General features: G+C 45.8%; 1 protein-coding gene across 1 annotated transcript in view; it reads left to right on the top strand.

Annotated features, from left to right (window-relative positions):
• The window catches only part of NCAPH (non-SMC condensin I complex subunit H), a 742,114-nt gene extending 735,150 nt beyond the window's left edge, over positions 1-6,964 (top strand). The window contains exon 18 of the mRNA XM_069619088.1: positions 5,987-6,964. Coding sequence (XP_069475189.1) covers positions 5,987-6,046 — 60 coding nt within the window. The 3' untranslated portion in view covers positions 6,047-6,964. The remainder of the gene's footprint in view (positions 1-5,986) is intronic.
• Positions 6,965-22,399: the final 15,435 nt, after the last annotated feature.

The following is a 22,399-nucleotide window of genomic DNA, read 5'->3' as shown; positions in this document are numbered from 1 at the left end:
GGCCTAGAGTTTCCCTGCCACCACGGAGGGTATCCTCTTTTCAGCCCATCGTGAAGACCCCGGTGGAAAAAGAGGGGGGGCGGTGGCCATTACGGACACAGCGTCCGAGGAGGAGCTGGTTGAAGTCTTGGAGGGCCCCGACAAGAACATTGAGGAGGTCCGGTCCCACAGGAGAGATCCCGACGAAGACGACGTGAACGAGGGTGGGGCCGACGAAGTTCCAGTGGAGAAACCATCGTGCTCGTCGCATCCTGAGCCGCAGGACAACTCGGCAGCCATTTTGATGGCAATCCAATCCTTATGCACGGAGATGAGGACGAGGTTGCCTCTGCCCCCGATGGACGACCCAGAACCGGGCCCTTCAGGAAGCCCCCCCCCCAAACAAGGATTCATCTGGCCCCGCCTTTTCAGCCCTTGCAACCCTCTCAGCCTTTGTCCCCGTCCCCTGTCCCCGGGGATGACACGGGAACGGATACGGCCACGACAGGGACGGATGACTGTGGTGACGACGGGACAGATCTCCCATCACCGATTCCTCGGGCCTCCTGCCCGACGAAATTGGCTTCTTCCACGCCATGATTGCCAGGGCATCCAAGCTTTTCCAGCTCTGCCCCGAGGAACAGAAGAAGGAAGGCTTCCTCTACCAACGGCGCGAGGCCAAGAGGAAGACAGTCCTCGCGGTATCGCTGCTGGATGACATCTGCGACGAGGGACTTGCCCTTCTGAAGAACCCGTCCATGATGCCTGCCAAGAGGGACCGGTACGAGAAGAAGTACCAGGTCCCCGACGCCGCCCCGTTGTCTGAGGGCACAGCCAACCCCGGATTCGGTCTTCTCGGCAGCGGCCAAGAAGAAAGGCAGGGGGTGGGGGGCATCGGCTTCATCTTCAACTTCCCCACCGGATGGCGAGGGAAAGAAACTGGACGCCATGGGACGACGAGTCATCGCGTCGACTATTAAGGCGGCCAACGCCCTAGCGATATTGGCTCGCTACGACAGGGAGTCGTGGTACCAGATCGCCCCCCTATTGGACTTCTGCCCTCTTGCCGTCCGGTAGGAAGCCCTGGCGATCTTGCAGGAAGGTGAGGTGGCGTCAGACCACGCCATAACGGTAGCCACGGACATTGCCGACACCGGTTTCCGCCAGTTGGGCAACAGCGTTTGCCTTCGACGGCGGGGGTGGCTCAAGGCAATGGATTTCCGCCAGGACGTGCAAGCCAAGGTCTTGGACATGCCCTTCGACGGGAACAATCTGTTTGGAAAGACAGTGGATGAGTCACTGCAGGCCATCAAAGCCGACACGGAGACGGCTCGGGCCTTGGGAGTTCTGCAGCAACGATGGCCAGCCTTTCGGAACTCCAGAGGCAAGCAAGGTGCCTCCAAAGGATTCGGCGGCGGCTCCTCGATGTACCGTCAGGCAGCCCGCTCCTCGGCGCAAGAAGCCTACAGGGGACAGGGCAAGTCAGGTGAATCTCGCCTTCATCGCCAGGGAGGCCAAGGCGGCAAGGCTGCTTCCAAGCAAGACTGAACCGGCCATTGCGTCGGGCCCCCACCGAAGCACCCCAGTGGGAGGCCAGGCGACGAAGTTCATCAGCGTGCGGGAGTCCATCTCCACCGACCGTTGGGTGCTGGATGCCCTGGCCCACGGGCACACTCTGGAGTTTCTAAAGAAGTGCCCCCGATTTCCTCCCGTGGCCAGGAAGGAAAACCGCATCCCTCAACTACTGTTAGCCTTAAGGGTGATGCTCAAGAAAGGAGCCATCAAGCTCGTCCCAAAGAGGCTCCGGTGCTCTTGAGTATACTCAAGATACTTCTTCGTCAGAAAGAAGACAGGAGGATGGCGTCCCATCCTGGACCTGCATCGACTAAACAGATACATCAGAAGTTCCAGATGGTCACCCTCCAGCACGTGCTATCGTCGTTGGATTTGGAGGATGTGTACTTTCACCTCCCCATAGTAAAAGGACACTGACATTTTCTCAGGTTCGTGGTCCAGGGACGGCACTACCAGTTCAAGGCCCTCCCACTCGGATTGAATTTGGCGCCCAGGGTATTCACCAAGTGCCTAGCGCTAGTGGCGGCGCAGCTGCGCCTGAAGGGGATCCACGTCTATCCCTACTTGGACGATTGGCTCATCCGAGCAAGAACAAGGGAGCTCGCCGTCGAGCACACAGCGGAGAACCGCCCGGCTGCTCACGGACCTGGGATTCTCCATCAACTTCCCCAAATCCCACCTGGCTCCGTGGCAGGTCGCACTGTTTCTGGGAGCCAGGCTCGATACAGTAACGCGATTGGCCTCACCGTCGGAGGAAAGGAAGAAGGCCATCCTGGGCAAGATGCAGCGTCTGCTGGCCACAGACGTGGCCAGGGTGAGGTCCATCAAGTCCCTTCTCGGGATGATGTCCTCCTGCATCTACCTAGTGCGCCTGTGCAGGCTTCGGATGCGCCCTCTGCAGGAGTTCCTCGACGCCCGTTGGATGCAAGCGTCTGGCAGCTTCGAGGGCAAGATCTCGCTCAGCGAGGTATTCCGTCAAGCGATTTGATGGTGGGGCACCCGCGCACATCTCGCGGCGTGCACAGACTTTTAGACCCCAGCACACCAGGTGACAGTGACGACGGATGCCTCCCTGGAGGGGTGGGGAGCGCACACCAGAGATCTTCACGCAAGAGGCCTCTGGCTCCCGGAGGAGAGGACGCTCCACATCAACATACTGGTGCTCCGAGTGGTGTTCTGGGCCCTCAGGTATTTTCTCCCGTCCCTCAAGGGCAAGGTGGTGAGGATCTTCACCGACAACACCATCACGATGTTCTACATCCGGAAGCAGGGAGGAACAAGATCCCCAGCCCTGTCCAAGGAAGCCCAATATCTGTGGCACTGGGCCGTTGCCCAGGGGATGTTTCTGGTACCCTTTCATCTGGCAGGGACAAACACAATCGCTGACTCGCTCAGCAGGGAGCTGCGCTCGTGCCGCGAGTGGGAACTGCGGCAGTATCAAGTGGATTGACTCAACGATGGGGCAAAGCCCAGATTGACCTGTTCGTGACGGCGACGAACTCTAAGTGCCAGAGGTTCGCCAGCAAGTTTCCCCAGCAGAGGAGCATGGGCGATGCTTTCTCGTTCCCCTGGGATGGCTTGTTCCTGTATGCGTTCCCTCTGTTGCCGTTGCTACTGCGACTCGTCAACTAGCTCAAGAGGTCCCGGTGCAGGATGATCCTCGTTGCACCGGCGTGGCCGAGGCAGATCTGGTTCCCGGACCTTCTGGACTTGTCAGCGTCCCCATCAGTCAAACTGTCGACTGACACAGATCTTCTCTCCAGGGAAGGAGGCGCCATCCTTCATCACGACCCGGAGTCGCTGAATTTGCAGGCCTGGCTCCTGCAGCACTAGTTTGGAGGGTATGATATCCCGGCGGAGCGCAGAGAGGTTCTTGCAAAGGCCAGGGCGTCCTCAAGTGCTACGGACACAAGTGGAAGAGGTTCTCTGTCTGGTGCCGTGCACAGAAGATTAACCCTCTACGGATTACAGCCCCTCAAGTGCTACCGTACTTACTGTCGCTGGCCAAGCTCATGCTTCCATCAAGATACATCTGGCGGTGATTTCCCGATACACCAGAACTGCAGGACGGTCATCCCTGTGGTCTCATCTCCGGGTGAAGGAGTTTATGAAAGGACTGTTCTGATCGTTCCTGCCGGTGAAGGCTCCAGCCCCGGCGTGGGAGCTCAACGTGGTGCTGACCAGGCTCATGGGCCCGCCATTCGAGCCTTTGCATTCGGCTCCGTTGAATTTCCTGTCGTGGAAGACAGCGTTCCTTGTGGCAATCGCCTCTGCACGACGTGTGGGAGAGATTCAGGCCCTATCCTGCAAGCCTCCCTACTTGACTTTCCACAAGACGAGGGTGGTGCTGAGGACGCACCCCTCCTTCATGCCCAAGGTGCCGTCGGTCTTGCCTTCGTCGCCGGCCGAGAGGACTTTGCACTCGCTGGATGTAGCTAGAGCTCTGAAGGTCTACGTGGACCGAACAAAGAGTTTTCGGAAGACATCACAGCTGTTTGAACTTTGGACCTGTGAACCAAGGGAAGGCTCTCTCGAAGGCTTCTATTTCCAGATGACTCTCCGCTGCATCATGCACTGTCATCAGTTGGCAAACCGACCGTTACACGGCCGTCCGAGAGCCCATTCTACCAAAGCGATCGCTGCTACTGCAGCGTTCCTGTCTGGTGTGCCCCTGCTGGACATCTGCAGGGCTGCTACGTGGAGGTTGACGCACATCTTCACGAGATTACTGCGTCGACCGGGATTCCAGGGAGGAGTCAAGAGTCGGCCAAGCAGTGCTGCGCAACCTGTTCGCCTGAAGGTGGGCCTGGTGAGGAGGTAAGAGTTGCTTAAAATTGAGTTATGTAATGCTTAATGTTGAGCCTTTGCCACCTACCATGGTTGTGCATGTGTGTACTGCTATATATTCTTGTATTCATGAGCATGTGAATCCATGCCAGACCCCAGGCTGGAGAAGGAACAAGTTACTTACCTGTAACTGTTGTTCTCCAGCATAGGTGGCATGGATTCACATGCGAACCCTCCCTCCTACCCCTCTGCGGCTCTTCACTTGGTCATACTGCCACTTTACGTGCTACCAAATCTGAGGATGGCTGCCAGTGGCGGGGCTTAGGGAGAGGGCAGTCATTGGCTGGGGGCAGTATGACCCAGAGACCAGTGATTGGTTACTACTAAGAAAGACGGATCAGAAACGAAACTGATACTGATTTTTCTTTACCGAGGATTACCAGCCTGACGACAGGGAATATTCATGAGCATGTGAATCCATGCCAGACCCATGCTGGAGAACAGTTACATGTAAGTAACTTGTTCCATATACTTTCCGCATGACGTCAAGGAGGGCTATGGGCCTGTAGTTAGTAGCTTCTGCTCACTTTTTAAAGATCGGGATTATTTAGGCAGTCTTCCAAGACCTCGGGATCTGTTTTTTTTGCTTCCGGATTTCTTGAAATATTAAATCCAACAACCTGGCCTATTGTTTCGGGTGTTCCTTCATCATTTTATTGACGATCCAATCAGGACCCTGAGCTCTTGTGCTCTTCTAGAACTACCCTTCCAAATGGTTGGCATAGATGAGGTTACTTTCCATACAGAAAGTTCCTTTTATCTTAAAGGGGCATCAATTTCATTTTTACTAGAATATGCTGTTACCGTAACAGTGCTTTTGCAGCCTGTTTCTCAACGACTTATGAAAGAGGAAGGGCAAAGATTGATGAGTAGAAAAACCTACCTACGTGGTTATCCCAATGGTCTTAATTCTTGCTCTCCCTCCTTCTAAAATGCCCGTCATCGACCCCCCTGGCCGTATGCCTGGCCTCATCCTTATTCTGAAGTTAAAATGTGTGTTGAACTGGAGCCTTTTCATCTCTAAAGAGGCATCATTTCTTTAAGAGGGCTTGTTCCCGGTTCTGCAGTGTGCCATATGAAGTGTCCACAAAACAGCATGCTGCATTTGGCATATAAATAACTTATACATTATGTGATGTGATGAGAGGAGGGAGCACCTCTAGGTTGTTCTTGATTGGTGTCTATAAGATGCTGTTAAATCAAGCGTGTTGGGTTTTAGAAAGGCGTTCGATGGACATGTCCATTAGCTTGTATGCCTTGCATGTTATTTCACACTCTACACGTAATTGTCCAAACAGTCAAAAACGGAGTGATTTTGTACAGCAATACAATATATAAAACATTGCTGCAAAAACCATTGTTACTGGCAAGTAGTTTCTGCTCATCTGAGTGATTATTTTATGGATTGTAAACCGTACTGACTAGACATATTTTTTTCTACGCAAATGTCAACACATGCCCTGTAATTCTAGGCCCTCTGTTTGCTCCAAGCCCCACCAAAGCACCGTGTTCCCAGGACAAACGTTAATATGACAAGGGTGGATTAGCAAAATAACTAATTTTCCTTTTATTTCTCCCTTGCCAGAACTTGAAGCTGACCGGTGTTGAGGATCTGTCGGATGTTCTTGTCACGCAGGGAGACTGACATGCAATTTCAAGAGAGTAGCAACCCAGGGACATTGCGGCACAAGGAGCAGGGTGTGCCGCTATGATATCAATGGCTCAAGAAGCGGAGAGCAGTCCTTTGCGAACAAGTGATCCTGAAGAGGGACTTTAATGGACAACAGAGCAAAATCTCATTGAACTCGCGATGAAATAGCTCTGTACAGCTCTGTTCACCGACCAGATCCTCTAAAAATACAGATGTGCAGTGTAATTTTTTTCCCCCTCTTGTGGATTTTAAGCTTCTCAAATTGTGACTTTTGGCACTTGAATCTCAGGGTTGACTAATCTCGGACTGTTACAATCTGAAGACTTGTTGATCTTTACAAGGATTATGGCGACTAATCTTGTATGTGTGCTTTAACTGCTCCTGCTTTTATGGGTGTCCTGTGGATACCTTTTCAAACTTAACAAAGTGCCCCTTGGATGTCACGTGCTGGCACTCTGTAGTCCTTGTGTATGTTATTCGGCCCCCCAGCCACATCTAGAGTATCTGTACTGACCTCCAGTGGTTCCTGTTCTGCTCTCCATATTTACTGGCATGCGGTTCAGTTATCCTTCACTGTCTTGCAGTCCCCCTATGATGCCACATGTCGAAGCTCTACACTACAGCAACTCTAGTAGTGTACAAGAAACGTTTGAAGCCTTGCCTGAACCTTCGGTAGGTTGATTGGGAGTATATGGTGTCCTATGAAATTCTCCACTCCCGTTTTCATCTTAAGTATCGTATTCCTGAGATAAGTCGGTCCTGTGTCATTTTATCCATACTTTTCTTTCCTTTCTATGCAAATTTAACCACTTTTTTTTAACCGTCAGGAGACCTTTTTACTCTGAGGCAGCAAATTGTTAAAATAATAAAATAAACATGTTTTTTGCTAATTAAATAAAATCGGGAGACCTATCTTATCTCGTTCTGTTTGAGGGGGCTTACATGGGAGCTTGCTGCCAATATGGTGTATACAGATGGGCCTTTAGGAACCTTTGTTGAGCAGGTCTGATCCGCTTAAGTACTAATTATGTCTGCATTAGGATAGAGCTGGTGGACTACTGCGGTATGATTTTCAAAATGTTCTTTGCCCATTCCATGCAATAATTTTTTTTTAAGTGTTACTGTCCCACAAGCAGGGCCTCTGCGAGGATTTTGGCTGCTCTAGGTAAATTGACGAAATCCACTGACCCTGTTTGTCATGACTGCAACATCCCTCTCATCCAAAATGTCGTTACCTCTTCACATGCTTGTCCTGCACACCATGTTGACCAGCTGTTTTCCCATCATGTGTTCGACCTCCATTTGCTAACAAGGTGAAATCAATTCAGTCTTACACATACAGTCTATAACACTCGAGCTGGATTAGAAACAATGGCCAGATCAGCCAGGACGAGGATATTCGAAAGAAAATCTATTATCTGTTACAATTGGGAATACTGACCTTAAGGCGTACACGCACATATCTGTGAGCCTGTTTACTGGACCAATGTTAGTCAATTCAGTAACATACAGTATGTGTCGTTCTAAAGGATCCATAGAGGAGGCTTCCTTCCACTAACACTGTTGGTTCTCCACCAGCAACACCCTATTTGGATGTGGAGCTACCTGTTGCTTTGCTTCCAGTGTCTACCCACATCTGTTCTGCCTTCACTAACCAAGCGGCAAGGAAGTGAAAGACAGTGTGTCGGTGGCTGGTGGTAGCTGTACTACTGCCAATGCTAGCTTGGAGGTACTGGCCTCACCTCTTGCACCCACCTTCCGGGCATCGGAGATGCAAAGAAATCTGTTGCTCGACAGTGCTTTCCCGCTAAGTGGATGGAATTCTTTTGGCTGTTCTGATGCCTTACAGGAGGATAGGAGTGGTACTGCCCATGATGATCTTCAGCAGGTGGCACACTACCCAGAGTGATGATCCAGGCAAGTTCTGCCACCAGGCTAATTATAGCCAATAGTTTGCCATAAGCATTGGATGCGAAAATGAGATGGAAGCTATGCTTGTTTCCTAAATTTGTGATATAATCCACTGTACAGCTCGGAGTTGTATCCAGTTTCACTGGCCCAATTTTGTTTAGGGTATGCAATTTGCCACACACTGTTCCTCAAAAGCCCTTCTGGAACTACTGTTGTGTAAAGTCATTAATTCTGTTTCGTACATTTGGATTATGCAGACACTACCACAACTCAATAAGTAAGCACAGCAAAGAACAGTGCTAAAGTTATACAGATACAGTAAACGCAGTCTATGCAGCAGGTGTTCAGTTCCCTGGCATATAGTAAAATTACAGTATGAGTAGCATCGGAGCAACTGACCCCCACACACACAAGGTACACGTAATCGGGGACTCCGGCACTGTAACATCACTAAAGGAAAATGTACAGCCTGGGTAGAAACAGCCACTGTAGTCGACAGCAGTATACATTTTACCAAAAGTACGAACTTTCCTGACAAATACAGCACATACAGTTGGGAAGGACCAGTACGGGCGTCAAACAGAAATAGAACGGGTACAGAAAAGGTATGGCTAGTGAAAGCTTTTCTTATAAACATGTGCTCCATGGTCAGCCACTTCAAGCTTATAACCAAATACACTTAATATCATGGACCGGGCTAGTGCAAGCCTCCCACTCAAATATGTACATCATGGGCAAGGTGAGAGAAAGTCTCTCACAAACGGTTAGCCTGGGTGAGGGAAGTCCCCCCCCACCCCAGCAGAAAGGTTCAGAATGGCCAATGCAAGCTTGCCTCACAAACCGTTAGTTATAGAATGAGCAGAGCCAGTGTATGCTTTCATCACAAGTGATTACAGTACAGGCACATCATGGTCCGTGCAAATGTTTCCCTATAAAATGGGTTCACTGACACCATGGGTAGGGCCAGGTCAAGCTTCTCTCACTAATGCACAAATGAGTACATGTTCTGTAAATTGTCCTGTAGTGCACCCTTCGGCCACTTTTGATGACCTGCTGTGCATAATTTAAAGCACAGAGAGAGGGTCTGTGAAAACCTCGCTTGGAAACCGAGCATGTGCAGCATCGTTGAACGCTTCCCTCATATTTATGGCATGGGTTGGGCCAATGAATGCGCAATGTAAATGGATACTTGTGCAGCATTTAAGGACCAGTGCAAGTTGGCTTTGCAAAGCGAAGTGCATCATCGGTAGGACAACTGTCTGCAAGGGCATGTGAAAAGTGCTCTGATAAGTATTACACAAACCGGACCTGTGCCAGCTTCCCTCACATCCTGGTCCAGCATTTGTAAGGACGGTGCATGCTTCCCTTGCAGCTGCAGCATGGTCAGGCCATTACTGTTGGGGAGAATTCTCTGTTTAGGCTGAATTTCCTAACCTAGTGAGTCCCCCAGCAGCTTTGCTGGATTTTTGGGGTTTATTTTTTTCTCCTGCCAAGAGTGAGACTCTTTTACCCTCGCTCTTGGGCATGATTTGAGTGTGTTTCTTTGAATCTAGATGTGTTTAATGGGCTTGATTTGAGTGTGTTTCTTTGAATCTAGATGTGTTTAATGGGCTATGGGGTATTTTACTCCATAGGGCTTCATGTGTTTTTGTGATGTGTGTTACACAGCACCCTCAGTGCAGTGACACAGGGGTGTCATAGTGACCCCCCAGCATAGACTCCATACCCTGGGACTGACTACTGTCTCCCAGGGCATGTAAAGTCACCATTGACTTTACTAGTCTTAAATTCTGAACAGAACCAGTACAAACCATCATATTGTAGACGTACTGGCTGGGGCAATTCGATTGCCCCATGGTCTGTTAGTCGAGGGGGCACGTCTCCGTCCCCCCTGATCGAGTTTTGGCTGGTGGCAGTGGATACTACTTTTGATATTCAACCGCGTATATTTTCCTATGGGGTTTCCCATTGTTTTAGGCTGCTATCTTTATTTAATTATTTACGGTAGCCTCGAACATACCGCCGGTTTATTTAATTAATGATAATTCTCCGGTTGGTATTTTTTGCCAAAACTTGATTCTAAAATGGCGTTTGTGTTCTCTTCTGTGACTCCAACCCAAGTCGAGCCCTTTGTTCCACTTTTTGGCGGGCTTCTCCACAGAAGCCCTCCAAAGTGGTGCCACTCTGTCTGGGGTACTTAGGAGGGGGGGGGGATTTAGGCACCCTGGACTGAGTTGCTTAGGCAGCTCAAGTCGCACTCCGTCCTGATTGGCCCAAGTGGTGAGCCGGCCGGCTCACCACTTAGCATGTTTGAGTGACAGCTAGGTTGAGTGAATGGGGGTTTGCTGCATAAAAGCAGGGCTTTGGGGACTGGAACTTCAGAAGTCGCCACAGGACCTAAGAATCCGACGAGGGAGAAGCTGAGCCGACCTGCCACGACACCACCACCTGTGGAGCCCTGCTGGACCGTCTCACCACTTTTCCCAACAGAGGAGATCTCCCGCCGGAGAGTCTTCCTTTTCCTTTGACTGGTGGGGATAACCAGTTTCACCGTCTTTTCGCCTTCCCGACGTACCTCGTGGCCGCCTTGCCTGTGCAGAGCACCCCGGCAACCGGGATACCACGTTTTACCGGAAAACTCCACGGCTGTTTTCTTCCCTGGTAGTGCAACGACCTTCATCTTTCCTCCAAGTCGAGCTCTACTCTTCCCCTGGACGACGACGCAACTTGCACCCACTACCAGGAACTGCCACCGCTGAAGGAGCCTTCACACTTAGGGTACCGTGTCCCGCCTGGCTTCCCTTGCTACCGACTGTACGGGGTAGATTTAGCCCCCGGCTTTCGAACCTGGGTTAGCCTGGGACACCCTGGCTAAACTTTCCTAAGCCTCTCTGAACTCTTTTTGAACCCTCTGCAAGACTTTCTAAGCCTAGTGTAACTGTTATCTTGGGCGCATTTGTGCTCTGCTCTCTCTAAGAGTGGGCCCAGCCTTTGGACTTTGGCTCACCAGTGACTCTTGCTCTTCTGCCTTGCTAACAGTGTTCCTGAATCTTAGTGGTGTACCTTTCCATATTCTGTCTTTTTCCCTCCCTTTCTCACAAACTTATTGGAGTGCCATCTAGTTAAGCGCTCACCTCTGTATGAAAATAAGTGGTGTTTACTGTGACTTATCTGATAAGGGAAAAGGGGTGTATATATTACAATAGTAACTGTGTTTAGAATATTTTACAACAAAAGTGCTGGAGTGTTTCAAACCGTGTGTTTTTAAATAAATAATTATATACTTTGATACCAAAGCTCTGGTCAGTGTTTGCTTGTATTATTGTATCTGGGTACCTATTGTGTATACTTTGCATACTGTCTAACTCTTCTTGAGGGAAGTCTGACTGCTCAGCCACAGCTACCAAGTGGGTTTACTGCCAATACCTGTAGTCTTAAATCTTTTGCAGTGTTCCCTAAGGGAACTGCACAGGTTTCTGCCTAACAATTACCTACAAACCTAAAAATGGGCACATGTAGCGCATGGGCAGAGCCGATGCAAGCATCTGCAAAGAACAGTTACAGCATCGGTTCTTTCCATGTCTTGCCACTTTGAAGCAGTTCATTTGAAGTGGTGGGTGTTGACCCACACGAATGTCTTATTTCTGACTTGCTACCCTTGCAGCACTGTTGTACTGGGTTACATTGTTCTGTTAAGCTAGTGTGTGTCTTTGCTGTGTGTGCGATGTTCAGCACTGCTTTGAAATGCTATGCTCTTACGTTTAGTCTGATAAATGATCATATTATGCTACAGTGTCATGTTTAAGCTGCAAAGACATGTTGTGCAATGTTTGAGGTATATTTTGTTTCCAAATCTTAACACGTTAAATTGGATGTATGCTTTTGTGTACACCTTGCTTTTCTTTTTAGGTGGATGTCTGTTTATTTTGAGGATCTTAATGCCCTCGGACCTGCGAGTGTAAATTGGAAAACACTCCACACCCCTGTTTGAAACCAGTCTGCCCTTTATTAACAAGACTAGGAAATGCTGCCCAGGACAGAAGAATAGACAAGCTTGGATTATGCAGATTAACTCCCAGAAGAGTCCACCTGGACCCAATCGAAGCCCTGGCTCACAAACCGCTATGACTAACCCCATAATGTTCTTAGCAGGCCCAGTCCATGACTTTGCTCTCAGAGGAGCTATGTTTCAAAACCCACCCACATTTCTTTTAAAAATACCCATATTGCCTCCCAACTTTCTTAGCTATATGGAACAGTGCCTTCCCCTAGATCTTTGGTGGCAAAGTAGAAGAGCTTGGGTCTTCTGTTTTGTTGTGCATGGTTTTAACATGCCCAGGCTCACAATAAAACCTTGGCACTGTGGAGTCTAAGCTGTATCACCACTACTGAGCCAAAGAGGTACTCTTGTCTCTGAACGTTTTGCACAAAATGACAAAAAGAATTGCTGACTACTATGGTGGGGGGTTTGGTGCAGTATAAACGCTTGCAACCTAACTAGGCGTGTAACGTACAGTAGATGTAGTATTCGACTGAATAGATGGCTAAACTATTCGGCTGGAACTGAATAGTTTCCTTTTCAATAAATAAAGCTGTGCACACAGCACGCTTTGTAAGTTAAAAGCACACTTTGAAATATGCATGTACATCATTTATTTTACTTTTTATCTACAGAACATGTTTGTTTTAAAGCATGAAAATAATACAAATGCTGAATAGCAGTGCGCATTCTATTTTTGTGCTTTCATAGTCGTCGGTTTTTGGGGGTTACTGCTTCTGCAGGGACTCGGTGCAACCGTTTCTGGGCCATCCAAAGCAATGGATCCCGGTCAGCAGTTCATCTGCATAGGATGGATAATATGGTCACGGAAGTCCTGTGCAGTAAGTCTTCCATTAGTGGGAATTTTTGGTCAATGCCATTCTACAATGCCCCCCCCCACCCCAATCCCCTCTGTGTGTTACTTTTATCCTGTTGGTGTTTGGAGGACTGAGGTTCAGGCCCACCATCATGTTGAGTGCCTGGAAACTGCCCCTGGGTGATAGCTGTGTGTGGTATAAATCAACACAATATGTTGGCTCGAGACTGGGCCCAGAATATGCGGTACCTGAAGATTCTGGACATGTTCACCTGCCTTCTCTGGCACTTTACGAAAGAGTGTACTTGCACTCCTAGTTGGATGACAAGTTCCTCCATATGCACCCCTCAGCCTTCATGCTTGGCTGCTGAGGTACAAGAAGTGGGACCTGTCTAACATAGTTCTGGTTATTCTCTTTTCAGCTAGGAGGCACAATACTATGGCAATCTATGCCATCGTTTGGCTGGAAGCATGAGCAGAGTTGAGATCCTTTAACTTGTCTGATCACTTCTGTTATTGATTTTCTTCTTTTTGTCTGGATTCTTTATTGGAACAGGCTGCTTGCTTTGATTCTGCAGTGTTTCGAAATGTACCCGTTTAGGGAGATGGTTTCTTCTTCTGCCATTCTCCAGGTTCTGTACTTGAGAGTATAGGGTGAAGAATCTGTGTGAGGGTGGTATCTTTTAGAAGAATACATTAACTTTGGTGGTGATCTTTCTAATGGATTAGCATTTCCCCTTCTGAACTAGTCACCCTGTCTACATACCCTTCATCATGGATACCTTGTAACCTTTGTCAACTCTGTAGTTTCTCAGTGTGCCGGTAAACTGGATGGAACTGAGGTGATGGGGGGGCACTGGGCTTCATATATACCAGCTAGAGGACCGGTCTAACATGAGGAATCTGTGAGAGTAAGGATTAATCCATCAGATAACATTACTAAACACGTGTTTGTTCTGCCCCAGTTAAGATCATATGGCAAAAAGCCAAAGCCCGCTTGGGGCAGAGTTTGGGGACAAATCTAATCTTATGAGGGTACTGCAGTGGCTGCGGCGGATGGTTTTTTGGATTAGACATCCTTTTTAGGGCCGGGAGTGAGAGCAAGAATCATCCATGCTTTACTGTGAAGGAACTAGCCCTGGATCTATAGGATACCAGTAGACTGGGCACATCACTTTAGCTGGACTTTCTGGATATTCATGCCATCCCCTTCAGTGGGCCTTTCTTGTAAAATGCATTTCCCCTGGAGTGAAACCTTTCTTTACACCGTAGGAAATCAAACGCCATTGTTGGAAATAGTGTCTGATGTTAAGGAGGCTGACATTCTTTGATCTGGAGGCAATCCTGGAAGAGAGAGTTTGGCTCTTTCTGTGGACATACAAAATTAACACATTGATAGGCCCTTTGCAGAGGGTGTGGTTTTTTTCTGCTCCAAAGCATACCATTCCTCCTACGCCTCAGAGGTTTTTGCCCTTACAGTATTCGCTTACCCAGCACAATCTTTGAGTGGACTAGGGAGTAGCAGTGTTCTTGGCAACAGTAGTGTTTTCACACTGGAGAAAGTAGAGGCTCAAGTGTTGGTTGCTTTTCTGCAGGGGCTGGCTTCCTTTCTGGGTTGTCCACAATAGAACCTCTTTAATGAGGTGAACCATGAACACCAGCCTTTCCTGCCTCACTGGGAGTAAGTTGGCATAGGCCTACAGGTGCTCAAGATAATTTTTCTTATGTGAAAACAGCAGAAAATACAATGGACCCATTAAACAAGATAGGCCAATACTGTTTCACAGTAATAATGCCTGTTCCCCCATCAACCCACCTCTTCTTCCACCACCCACCCCTTTCCCAAACCAAGCATTTATTACAAAGACAAACTCCATTGCATAAGCACCTCCATCCTACATATTGTCGAAAAAAAGGGATTGACCACATCTCTATATTGGCTTTAGTTTCATCCAACTAGTGAGTAAGATATTGCATGGAGTAAATAGCTCTAACCTTCAGTAGCCATTACCTTTTCATAGGTATTGTAGGTCTTTTCCATTGTTTTGCCACACAACCCCTAGCTGCCACCAGTAGCATATAGGTCATATGATAAAAGTCCTGGACCCCCACCTTCTTCATCAATGCTGGGCAGTGCCAACAATGGTGACTGGACCCTGGAGATCCCATTGAGCCCCTGTACCAGGTGAAAGCCTCCCAGTATTTCTGTATCGCCACCACATATGCCAATAGTCTGCCTTCCTGTCACCATATTACCAGTACTACAGATTGACACCAGGGTTCATCCTTGCCAATTTAGTAGTGCCATCTATGCAACTGTTTGAAGGCTTGCCACCTACACTGGTGGTACCGTGGCTTGAGACACCTGGCACATAACAGCCCACAATCCGTCTGAAATATCCCTACCGAGAGCCTTTCCCCAATTTGTTCTAGCTCTGGATTCCTTGTGCGGCTCAACCACCAACAGTTCCTTATACAGGGCAGCCACTAACCCCTTAGAACCCTTCTTCTGGATCAAAATTCTCTCAAAGGGAGTCCACTCCCGCCTCAAGTCATCACCCCATCTCAGGTTATTTGTTTTTGGTTTGTACAACCTTTACAAAATGTGTCATTACATTACATCATAATCATTCATATTGATCCAAAAATAAACCTTAAGAACAAAACACAACATATACATATATCACTAAAATGTGCAAATCAGCAAAGTGAATAAGCAGATATTAATTTGCGTAAATAACTGCACATTTCTCCAAATTTGTACATATGTTGTATAATTTCGCATCGTACACTAGCACCAAATTCATTCAGTTCCCTGTGCTTGGAATGTTTACAAATTCACAGCATGTGCAAAATCGGATGTATCAATGGGGCTACCTGAAATCAATTTAAAATCAAAACGCAGAGTATATAAAATCAAACCTCCAAAATTAACCAACATAATAGTTCAACTATCTCTAAAACCATGAAACTTATATTACAAGATATACAATCATTAGTTCAAGCATACAATTTGGCAGTCTACTCAAACTCATTTAGACAGGAGCACTATTTCTTCAATTATTTGTAGAAATGCTGCTAATGCAAATATTAATGCATTGCATTGTCCTTAATCGGTTCCATAATGAATCCATACAATCTACAAATTCAATATTCACAAATTGCGTCAAATACTTCGACCGTGCATCTCTAAAGTGCATACATTCTAGAATAAGATGTTTAAACGTTTCATTACCCTCCTCACATTTAGAGAATCTACAAGATCTTGAAGGGTATTCATTTTTGTTGCAATGCCGAAATATGGTCCAGTGTTTTACTTTGATCACGTTTAAATCTCATGTAGATCCTGCAATCAATTCTTCATGGAAAGATTTTCAAATAAAGAGCGCAACCATCTCTTTTCCGGGGGAATTTGGCATATTCACAATAGGTAGAATATTTGGTTATATTATTAATGGTATTACACCAGTCTCGATCAAATAATTTCTTCTACACATAACTGGGACGTATTCTCAAATCCCATTGTTCAACATCAAGGTCTTTAAGTATCATACACTTTCTTGTTATATATCATAAATGAGCTTGAACTACAACCCTTTAGCACCTCATTGGAATCGCCATAGATGGAATTTTCCAAGGGTGGCAGCATCCTGGCGTAATTCGATAACTCTCTACAGTCTTTTTGACATGACAATGACATAATGCATAATTCATGGGGTATGATACAATTCGGTATCGACCAGGCTAAGTTGAGTGCCGAATTTAACAATCTAGCCTGTAGTATGTCAAGTTGCAAGTTCAAAGTAATAGTGCAAATGTCCAAAGCATATAAGACAACCGGTTCAACCTTTTTAGTTTCATAAATTCTAATAAGGGAACCACTGAAAATTCGCAATGTTTGCTGGAAATTATTTTCATCTGGCTAGCCAGAGGTCTGTCTTTATTAAGAATATATTCACTCCATGGTTTAGTTGAGGACATATTACAAAGATAGTAACCTAGATAAGTAATTTCACATACTTGCGCAATTACTGCTCCATCTAAAGACCACTTGAGCTTTCTTATTTTTTTCTTAGAGTCCAAAATCATAATATTGGTCTTTGCGAGATTGGGCTTTAAGTTATGGTTACAAGTGAATTCAGAGAACATTTGCAGTTTCTTATTTAGACCTGCTAGAGTAAGGTCAAAAAGGAGAAGATTGTCAGGAAAGGCTAGCCAATGAATTCTCAACGTACAAAGCCTTGCAGCAAACGTATTACTTTCATTCCATATTTCTTGAAGATCACATAAATATATATTAAATAGAATCAGTCAGTCAGCGCATCCTCTTTAGTGATACAAATTCTGCATGATGTATTATGGTGGAACTTAGAAATCCAATAAATAAGATGTTCGGGGATTCCTAAAGCTACCATCTTTGACCATAAAATGTTCTGAACCACGGTGTCAAATGCAGAAGTCGTATCTATAGATGCAAAATAGATTGTATTGCGTTCATCATTCATAGTACCAGCGATTAAGTGAGCCATAATAGTGGCAATCAGGGTGGCTGACATAGATTTTCTAAAACCAGTCTGGAATTTAGAATCTATTTTTTTCACTTTCATGACTACTTCAAGATCAGAGATTACCAAAATTGAAAAGATTTTCGCTGCTGCATCTGTTAACGATATGGATCTGTAATTTTCAGGTTTGGACGGATCCCTTTTTTAAAAAATAGGGATAACAATTGAAGATACCCATGAATCCGGAATATTACCAGTCTTGAGGATGTTATCAAATTTAATTTTAAGAATGGCTGCCCAAAATGATTTATCAGCCTTACATACACAAGAGGGGTTGCAATCTGGACCAGGAGCCCTTGAGTTAGCTTGTTAATAGCCGCCATTTCAACATCTAGAATTGACCACTTGAAAGGACTGGAAAACGCATGAAAGATATTTCCATAGGCGATATTGGCAAATCTCTCAGGCAATGTATATTTCATACCAATAAAATCCATCCATAATGCAGCACTAATTGAACTAGGAGACTCATTAACTTTGCCAGGCTGTCCCTTTTTTTTTTTTTTTATAATAGCCCAAATTTCCCTTGTGTTATGCTGACATATAGATCTTATCATAGAACAATTGTTATTATTGTAGATGTTTAGGTGAATCCCCTAAACTTTAAATGTATACCTCTTTACAATTAGATTCTTCTGAAATGCTCTTTGTGAATTTGATAGGTGGTCATGGTACAACCTACAAATGTCTTTGTTCTTTTGACGTTTCAGCATTTTGATAACCTAGATGTAGCAGAATTTATCCTCATAGGCAACAGGTTTCTACAAATGTACAAGATATGCTAAGGAGTTCCTGACAGAATTGACAATAATGTGTTCTGTGCAGTCTGGATGGACATCATTATATATGTCATACCCTTTATCAAATAGGTCATTTGAAACCATGTTGCCATATGGTTGCATAACTTGGGGTTCCATCTCAATGAGATTGTATCTTGCTTATTTTCTAAAACTATTAAGAGTTCTTTTTCTAAAGAGCTATAGGACATAGTCATCATGCTCCCATCCACATAGATATTTCTGTGTTCAATTTTATCAATGATAGCATAATTGATGCTAGATAGCAAGGAGTTAGACACAAAAGTAATCGATCAAAGAGTGGGCAGTACCCCTTCTCCATGTATATGTTGGGTGTATTACTCCCATAATCTACAAAAGACATGGCCTAGTCATCACCGTATGAGTTCCAAACCTTACCTTTACCGCCTAGTTCATAAGCTTCCTTGTTATCCGGAAGCATGGAATCTACATCACCAATATTACAGACAGTATTAAAGTCACCACCAATAATACATTCAGCCTCAGGATTAATATCAAAGGCTTGTTCCAAACAGGTGTCTAGGTCATCAAGAACAGCTGATATCGTATATCTAAGAGGGTTCCAATATAAGCATATCAATAACAATGGCTTAATAGAGAAGGATTTCAGGATGCAAAGGTTAGCTAGTATATGATATGAAGAGTGCACCATCTTAGCAGTGAAATCAAGAGAATTATTGATACATGTTGCCAGTCTGCCAGATGGATGCCCCTCAGATCCTTGAATCGCATTCGAGCAATACATAGAAAAATCCTGAATCACAGACGCCTCTTATTTCATGGTTTCTTGCAAAAACAGAATATCTGGTAGGTTATCATAAGCAAAAGAGGAAAGCCACCAATTTATATTACGAAATCAACATGAATTCCAGGAATACACAGCAAGACTTTGTCCTATGAATTAGAAACCACTGTTTCAGCATGGGTTCAATCCACATTTCCTGATTATTTTGTGCAATTGCAAGTAACTCTGAAATACATAGATTATCTGTTTTAGAATTGCATTTTGTGCTTTCCCCAATTGTATTCATCATTGTAACTGTCTTTGGTTCATAGTATAAAAAATTATTGGCAGAATTCACATTATTAAATGTGTGCGATGAAACCCAAATCACACCGTTCTTTTCTGAACGACCAGATTAGCTTTAACACATCTTCCGAGAATACATGACAAGCCCTCCAATAATTATTTGTCATTTCAAAGGCAATTTTATCAAAACCATTTGATGTAAGTATTCGTAAGGAATGAATAGTATATAATAAATGTAAAAGATAGGATCTATTAATTTGATCCTTACCAACTATCTCAGGATTACCTGCGAAACCCAATATGTTGGTCTTATTTTCATTCACATTGGTACCCTTAGAAGTTAAACTGTTGCAAGAAGTGGCATTACAAGGAGGATTACTAGAATTTGAACTATTGGAGGCATTCGCTTCTGTTATCCGTACAAAACCAGGTGGAATCCCATACATAACCTCGTTAGACCCATTTGATTGTTCGTCATCTATTAGAGATGGTGCTTTGCCATCATCCTGGATGTTTCTGTTCAAGGAATTAAGTAATTTAGAAACAGCTAAGGTGGACAAGCTGCCACTTTTCAATTCCTTTTCTAAAGCAGTTAGGCAAAGATACTCAGGTATGCAATGACTATGGTCTAAGTCTAGGATTGCATGTGATGCATGTGCATGTCACCTATATTAAGGCATTCTTGTAGTCATTCCACCGACAGAAAGAGCTCCTTCTCCCACATCTGTCCTGCTTTATACAAGCCCACCTCGTACCATCCTTGAAGTCTGAGGCTAATTGATGTAATGGCGGGGCCCAAATACAGCTCACAGTGACCGACATGTAGTGAGCCAGCGCATCTGGCTCCCTTGTGTCCACGTACTCGACATCACTGCCAAGACTGGGTGTTCCCTAGTGCCTCGGGATCTCCATCCATGCAGAGCCCATAGCCAGTGTGCCAGTGCCACTGGGGCAAAAAGGCATTCTCCATATCCACCTACTGTTTGGTCGAAATAGGATCTAGATGATCCACCACCACCCAGAGTTGAGCTGTTTTTATAGTACCACCTATGGTCTGGGAACCCCACCCTCTTCCCTAGGTCGTTCAAGTGTGTTGTATGCAATCCTGGGCCTGGTTCCCTTCCAGAGAAACTGCAGCAGCTCTCTTTTCACCTTCCAAAGAAAGCCAGGCGGAACCACTGCTGGTATCATCTGAAAGAGGAACAAAAGCTTGCGGAGAAGCATCATCCTAACAGTCATCCATGAAAGCGGCATCTTCCTCCACCTCTGTAGGTCTGCACACATCTTATCCCACAGGGGTACGTAGTTTATTTCATATAGATCTTCTAACCTCTTTGAAATATGTACCCCCAAAATATCTAAATCCCTCCTCATTTAATACATAGGGCAGGTTTCCAGTGTATGCTATTTCAGACTTTGCGTTCCAACCGGAAAAGCTATGGATTTATCAGGCGAAGTTGTGCGCAGAGTTGCAGTCTGTGCATTTATGGCTGAACTCTTAGTGTGTTGGAAGTCTTTTTTTTTTCTCTGTGAACTGTCAACTTTGTTACAATGTCTCAACCCGAGGTGGAGCCTATTAGAAAAAACCCATCTCACTGCGGAGCGGCGCAAAGTTGCAGTCTGTACAGGCTGTTAGTCTTTTTCCTTGTGGATTGGAGTGGCCTGACTCTGTATATCAACTACGTTGGCCATTGTGTCTCCTGCACACTACCCACGTGCGCCAGAGGCAGTTCCTACTCGACACTGTCATTGAGTGCTACTATGCCTCGGTCTGGCTGTGAGTGTTGTGACTGGGGAAGGCTGGATGTTTTCTGCTCAAAGATAAATCCAGCTTTGACTTGAGCATACTTGATATGTTTCTTTTGCTCTAAAAAGTCTTATACCAGCATTATTTCGCAATTGGACATGTATGATTTAAGAAGTGGCAACAAAATGATGTCAGCAATTGACTGCACTCAAATTATGGATGCTGAAATGTTAACTGCGGTCAACCTCCCACTATTGCCAGGGGAGGATCTTCCAACATGCTTAAAGAAGAGCATGTCCCCCTTGCTTAAAGAAGAGAATGCGGTACATGACTGTTTGATCCGCTACCGATTGTCTAATGGGACTACTAAAGTCCAAACAAAGAAGATGAAGACTTTTTTTGCACTGATAGAGGTGGGCGCTGCAATGTCTGTGGGTGATAGGGCTAATCCAACTACTGAAGGCTCTGCTTGTCGGTTTTGCCTGCCGGCCGAGAACCTGGTTGCAACACAGTAGAGGGGAGTATGTTGGGGGAGGGGGGTACCCATCTTACCCTCCACACCCAGTATGATTTGAGCATTGTGGACATGCCTCCTGACTTGTCCCAGAGATATGTTCTGGACTTTGACTCATCCATATCCTCTATCGAATCCACACTGCCTGTATTGCCCCCCCTTCGAGGCTCTCATCTGCTTTGAGGAAAATGGATCAAAAAATGGGTGAATCTTCTGCTCCGATTTAAGTTGAAATCAACCAGGTCCTGTGTATTCTTGTTTCCCTCTGAGGTTCTAAAAGTAGAAACAAAGACAAACTTGGTCCTTCTTGAATCATTGCTATTTAAATTCGACAACATTAAATTGCATGTTTCAGCAAAAGAATGTGTTTAATCACAAAGCTCAGAAACCCGATGTTCGAGAGAAGGATAATGATGTGTGGCCGGAGCTCAGCATCAGGGAAAATGAACTCTAAATTGTGTTGTGAGGTAATTTGGAAGTGAGTGCAGTTCCTACAAAGAAAGCGCCATAGCCTACTAATGGCTGTGAAGTCATTACATTTGTGAACTGTGTAATTTCTGTACCTGATGAGGTATCTAGCTCTCTGATCATGCCCCGAACAATGAGGTTGCCTGTTCTTCAAACAGGCTAAGATTGACCTGTGAAGTTATCTGTGGAGGAATTCTGCCATCCACATGCTGGGAGTAACTGCACTCCAACGTAAAGGAACTGGAGGCATACCTAGTGGGATCATTCCACATGGCAGGAAAGGATGGGGTCTTCAGTCAAAGAAAGCTAGCAACCGTCCAATACCACTGCTTAACAAACCATTGTCGCACAGGTTTTTGCATTGTTGCTGCACAAACAGTGACCTTTCCCGATATGGTGAGTGGCTCAACCAGGAGATAGGTTAAGGTCACTAAATTG

This window comes from Ambystoma mexicanum, chromosome 10, assembly GCF_040938575.1.
Source record: "Ambystoma mexicanum isolate Mex_15411 chromosome 10, UKY_AmexF1_1, whole genome shotgun sequence".
NCBI lineage: Eukaryota > Metazoa > Chordata > Amphibia > Caudata > Ambystomatidae > Ambystoma > Ambystoma mexicanum.
The sequence above is the reverse complement of the archived record's forward strand: the minus strand, read 5'-3'. Positions and strand labels throughout refer to the sequence as shown.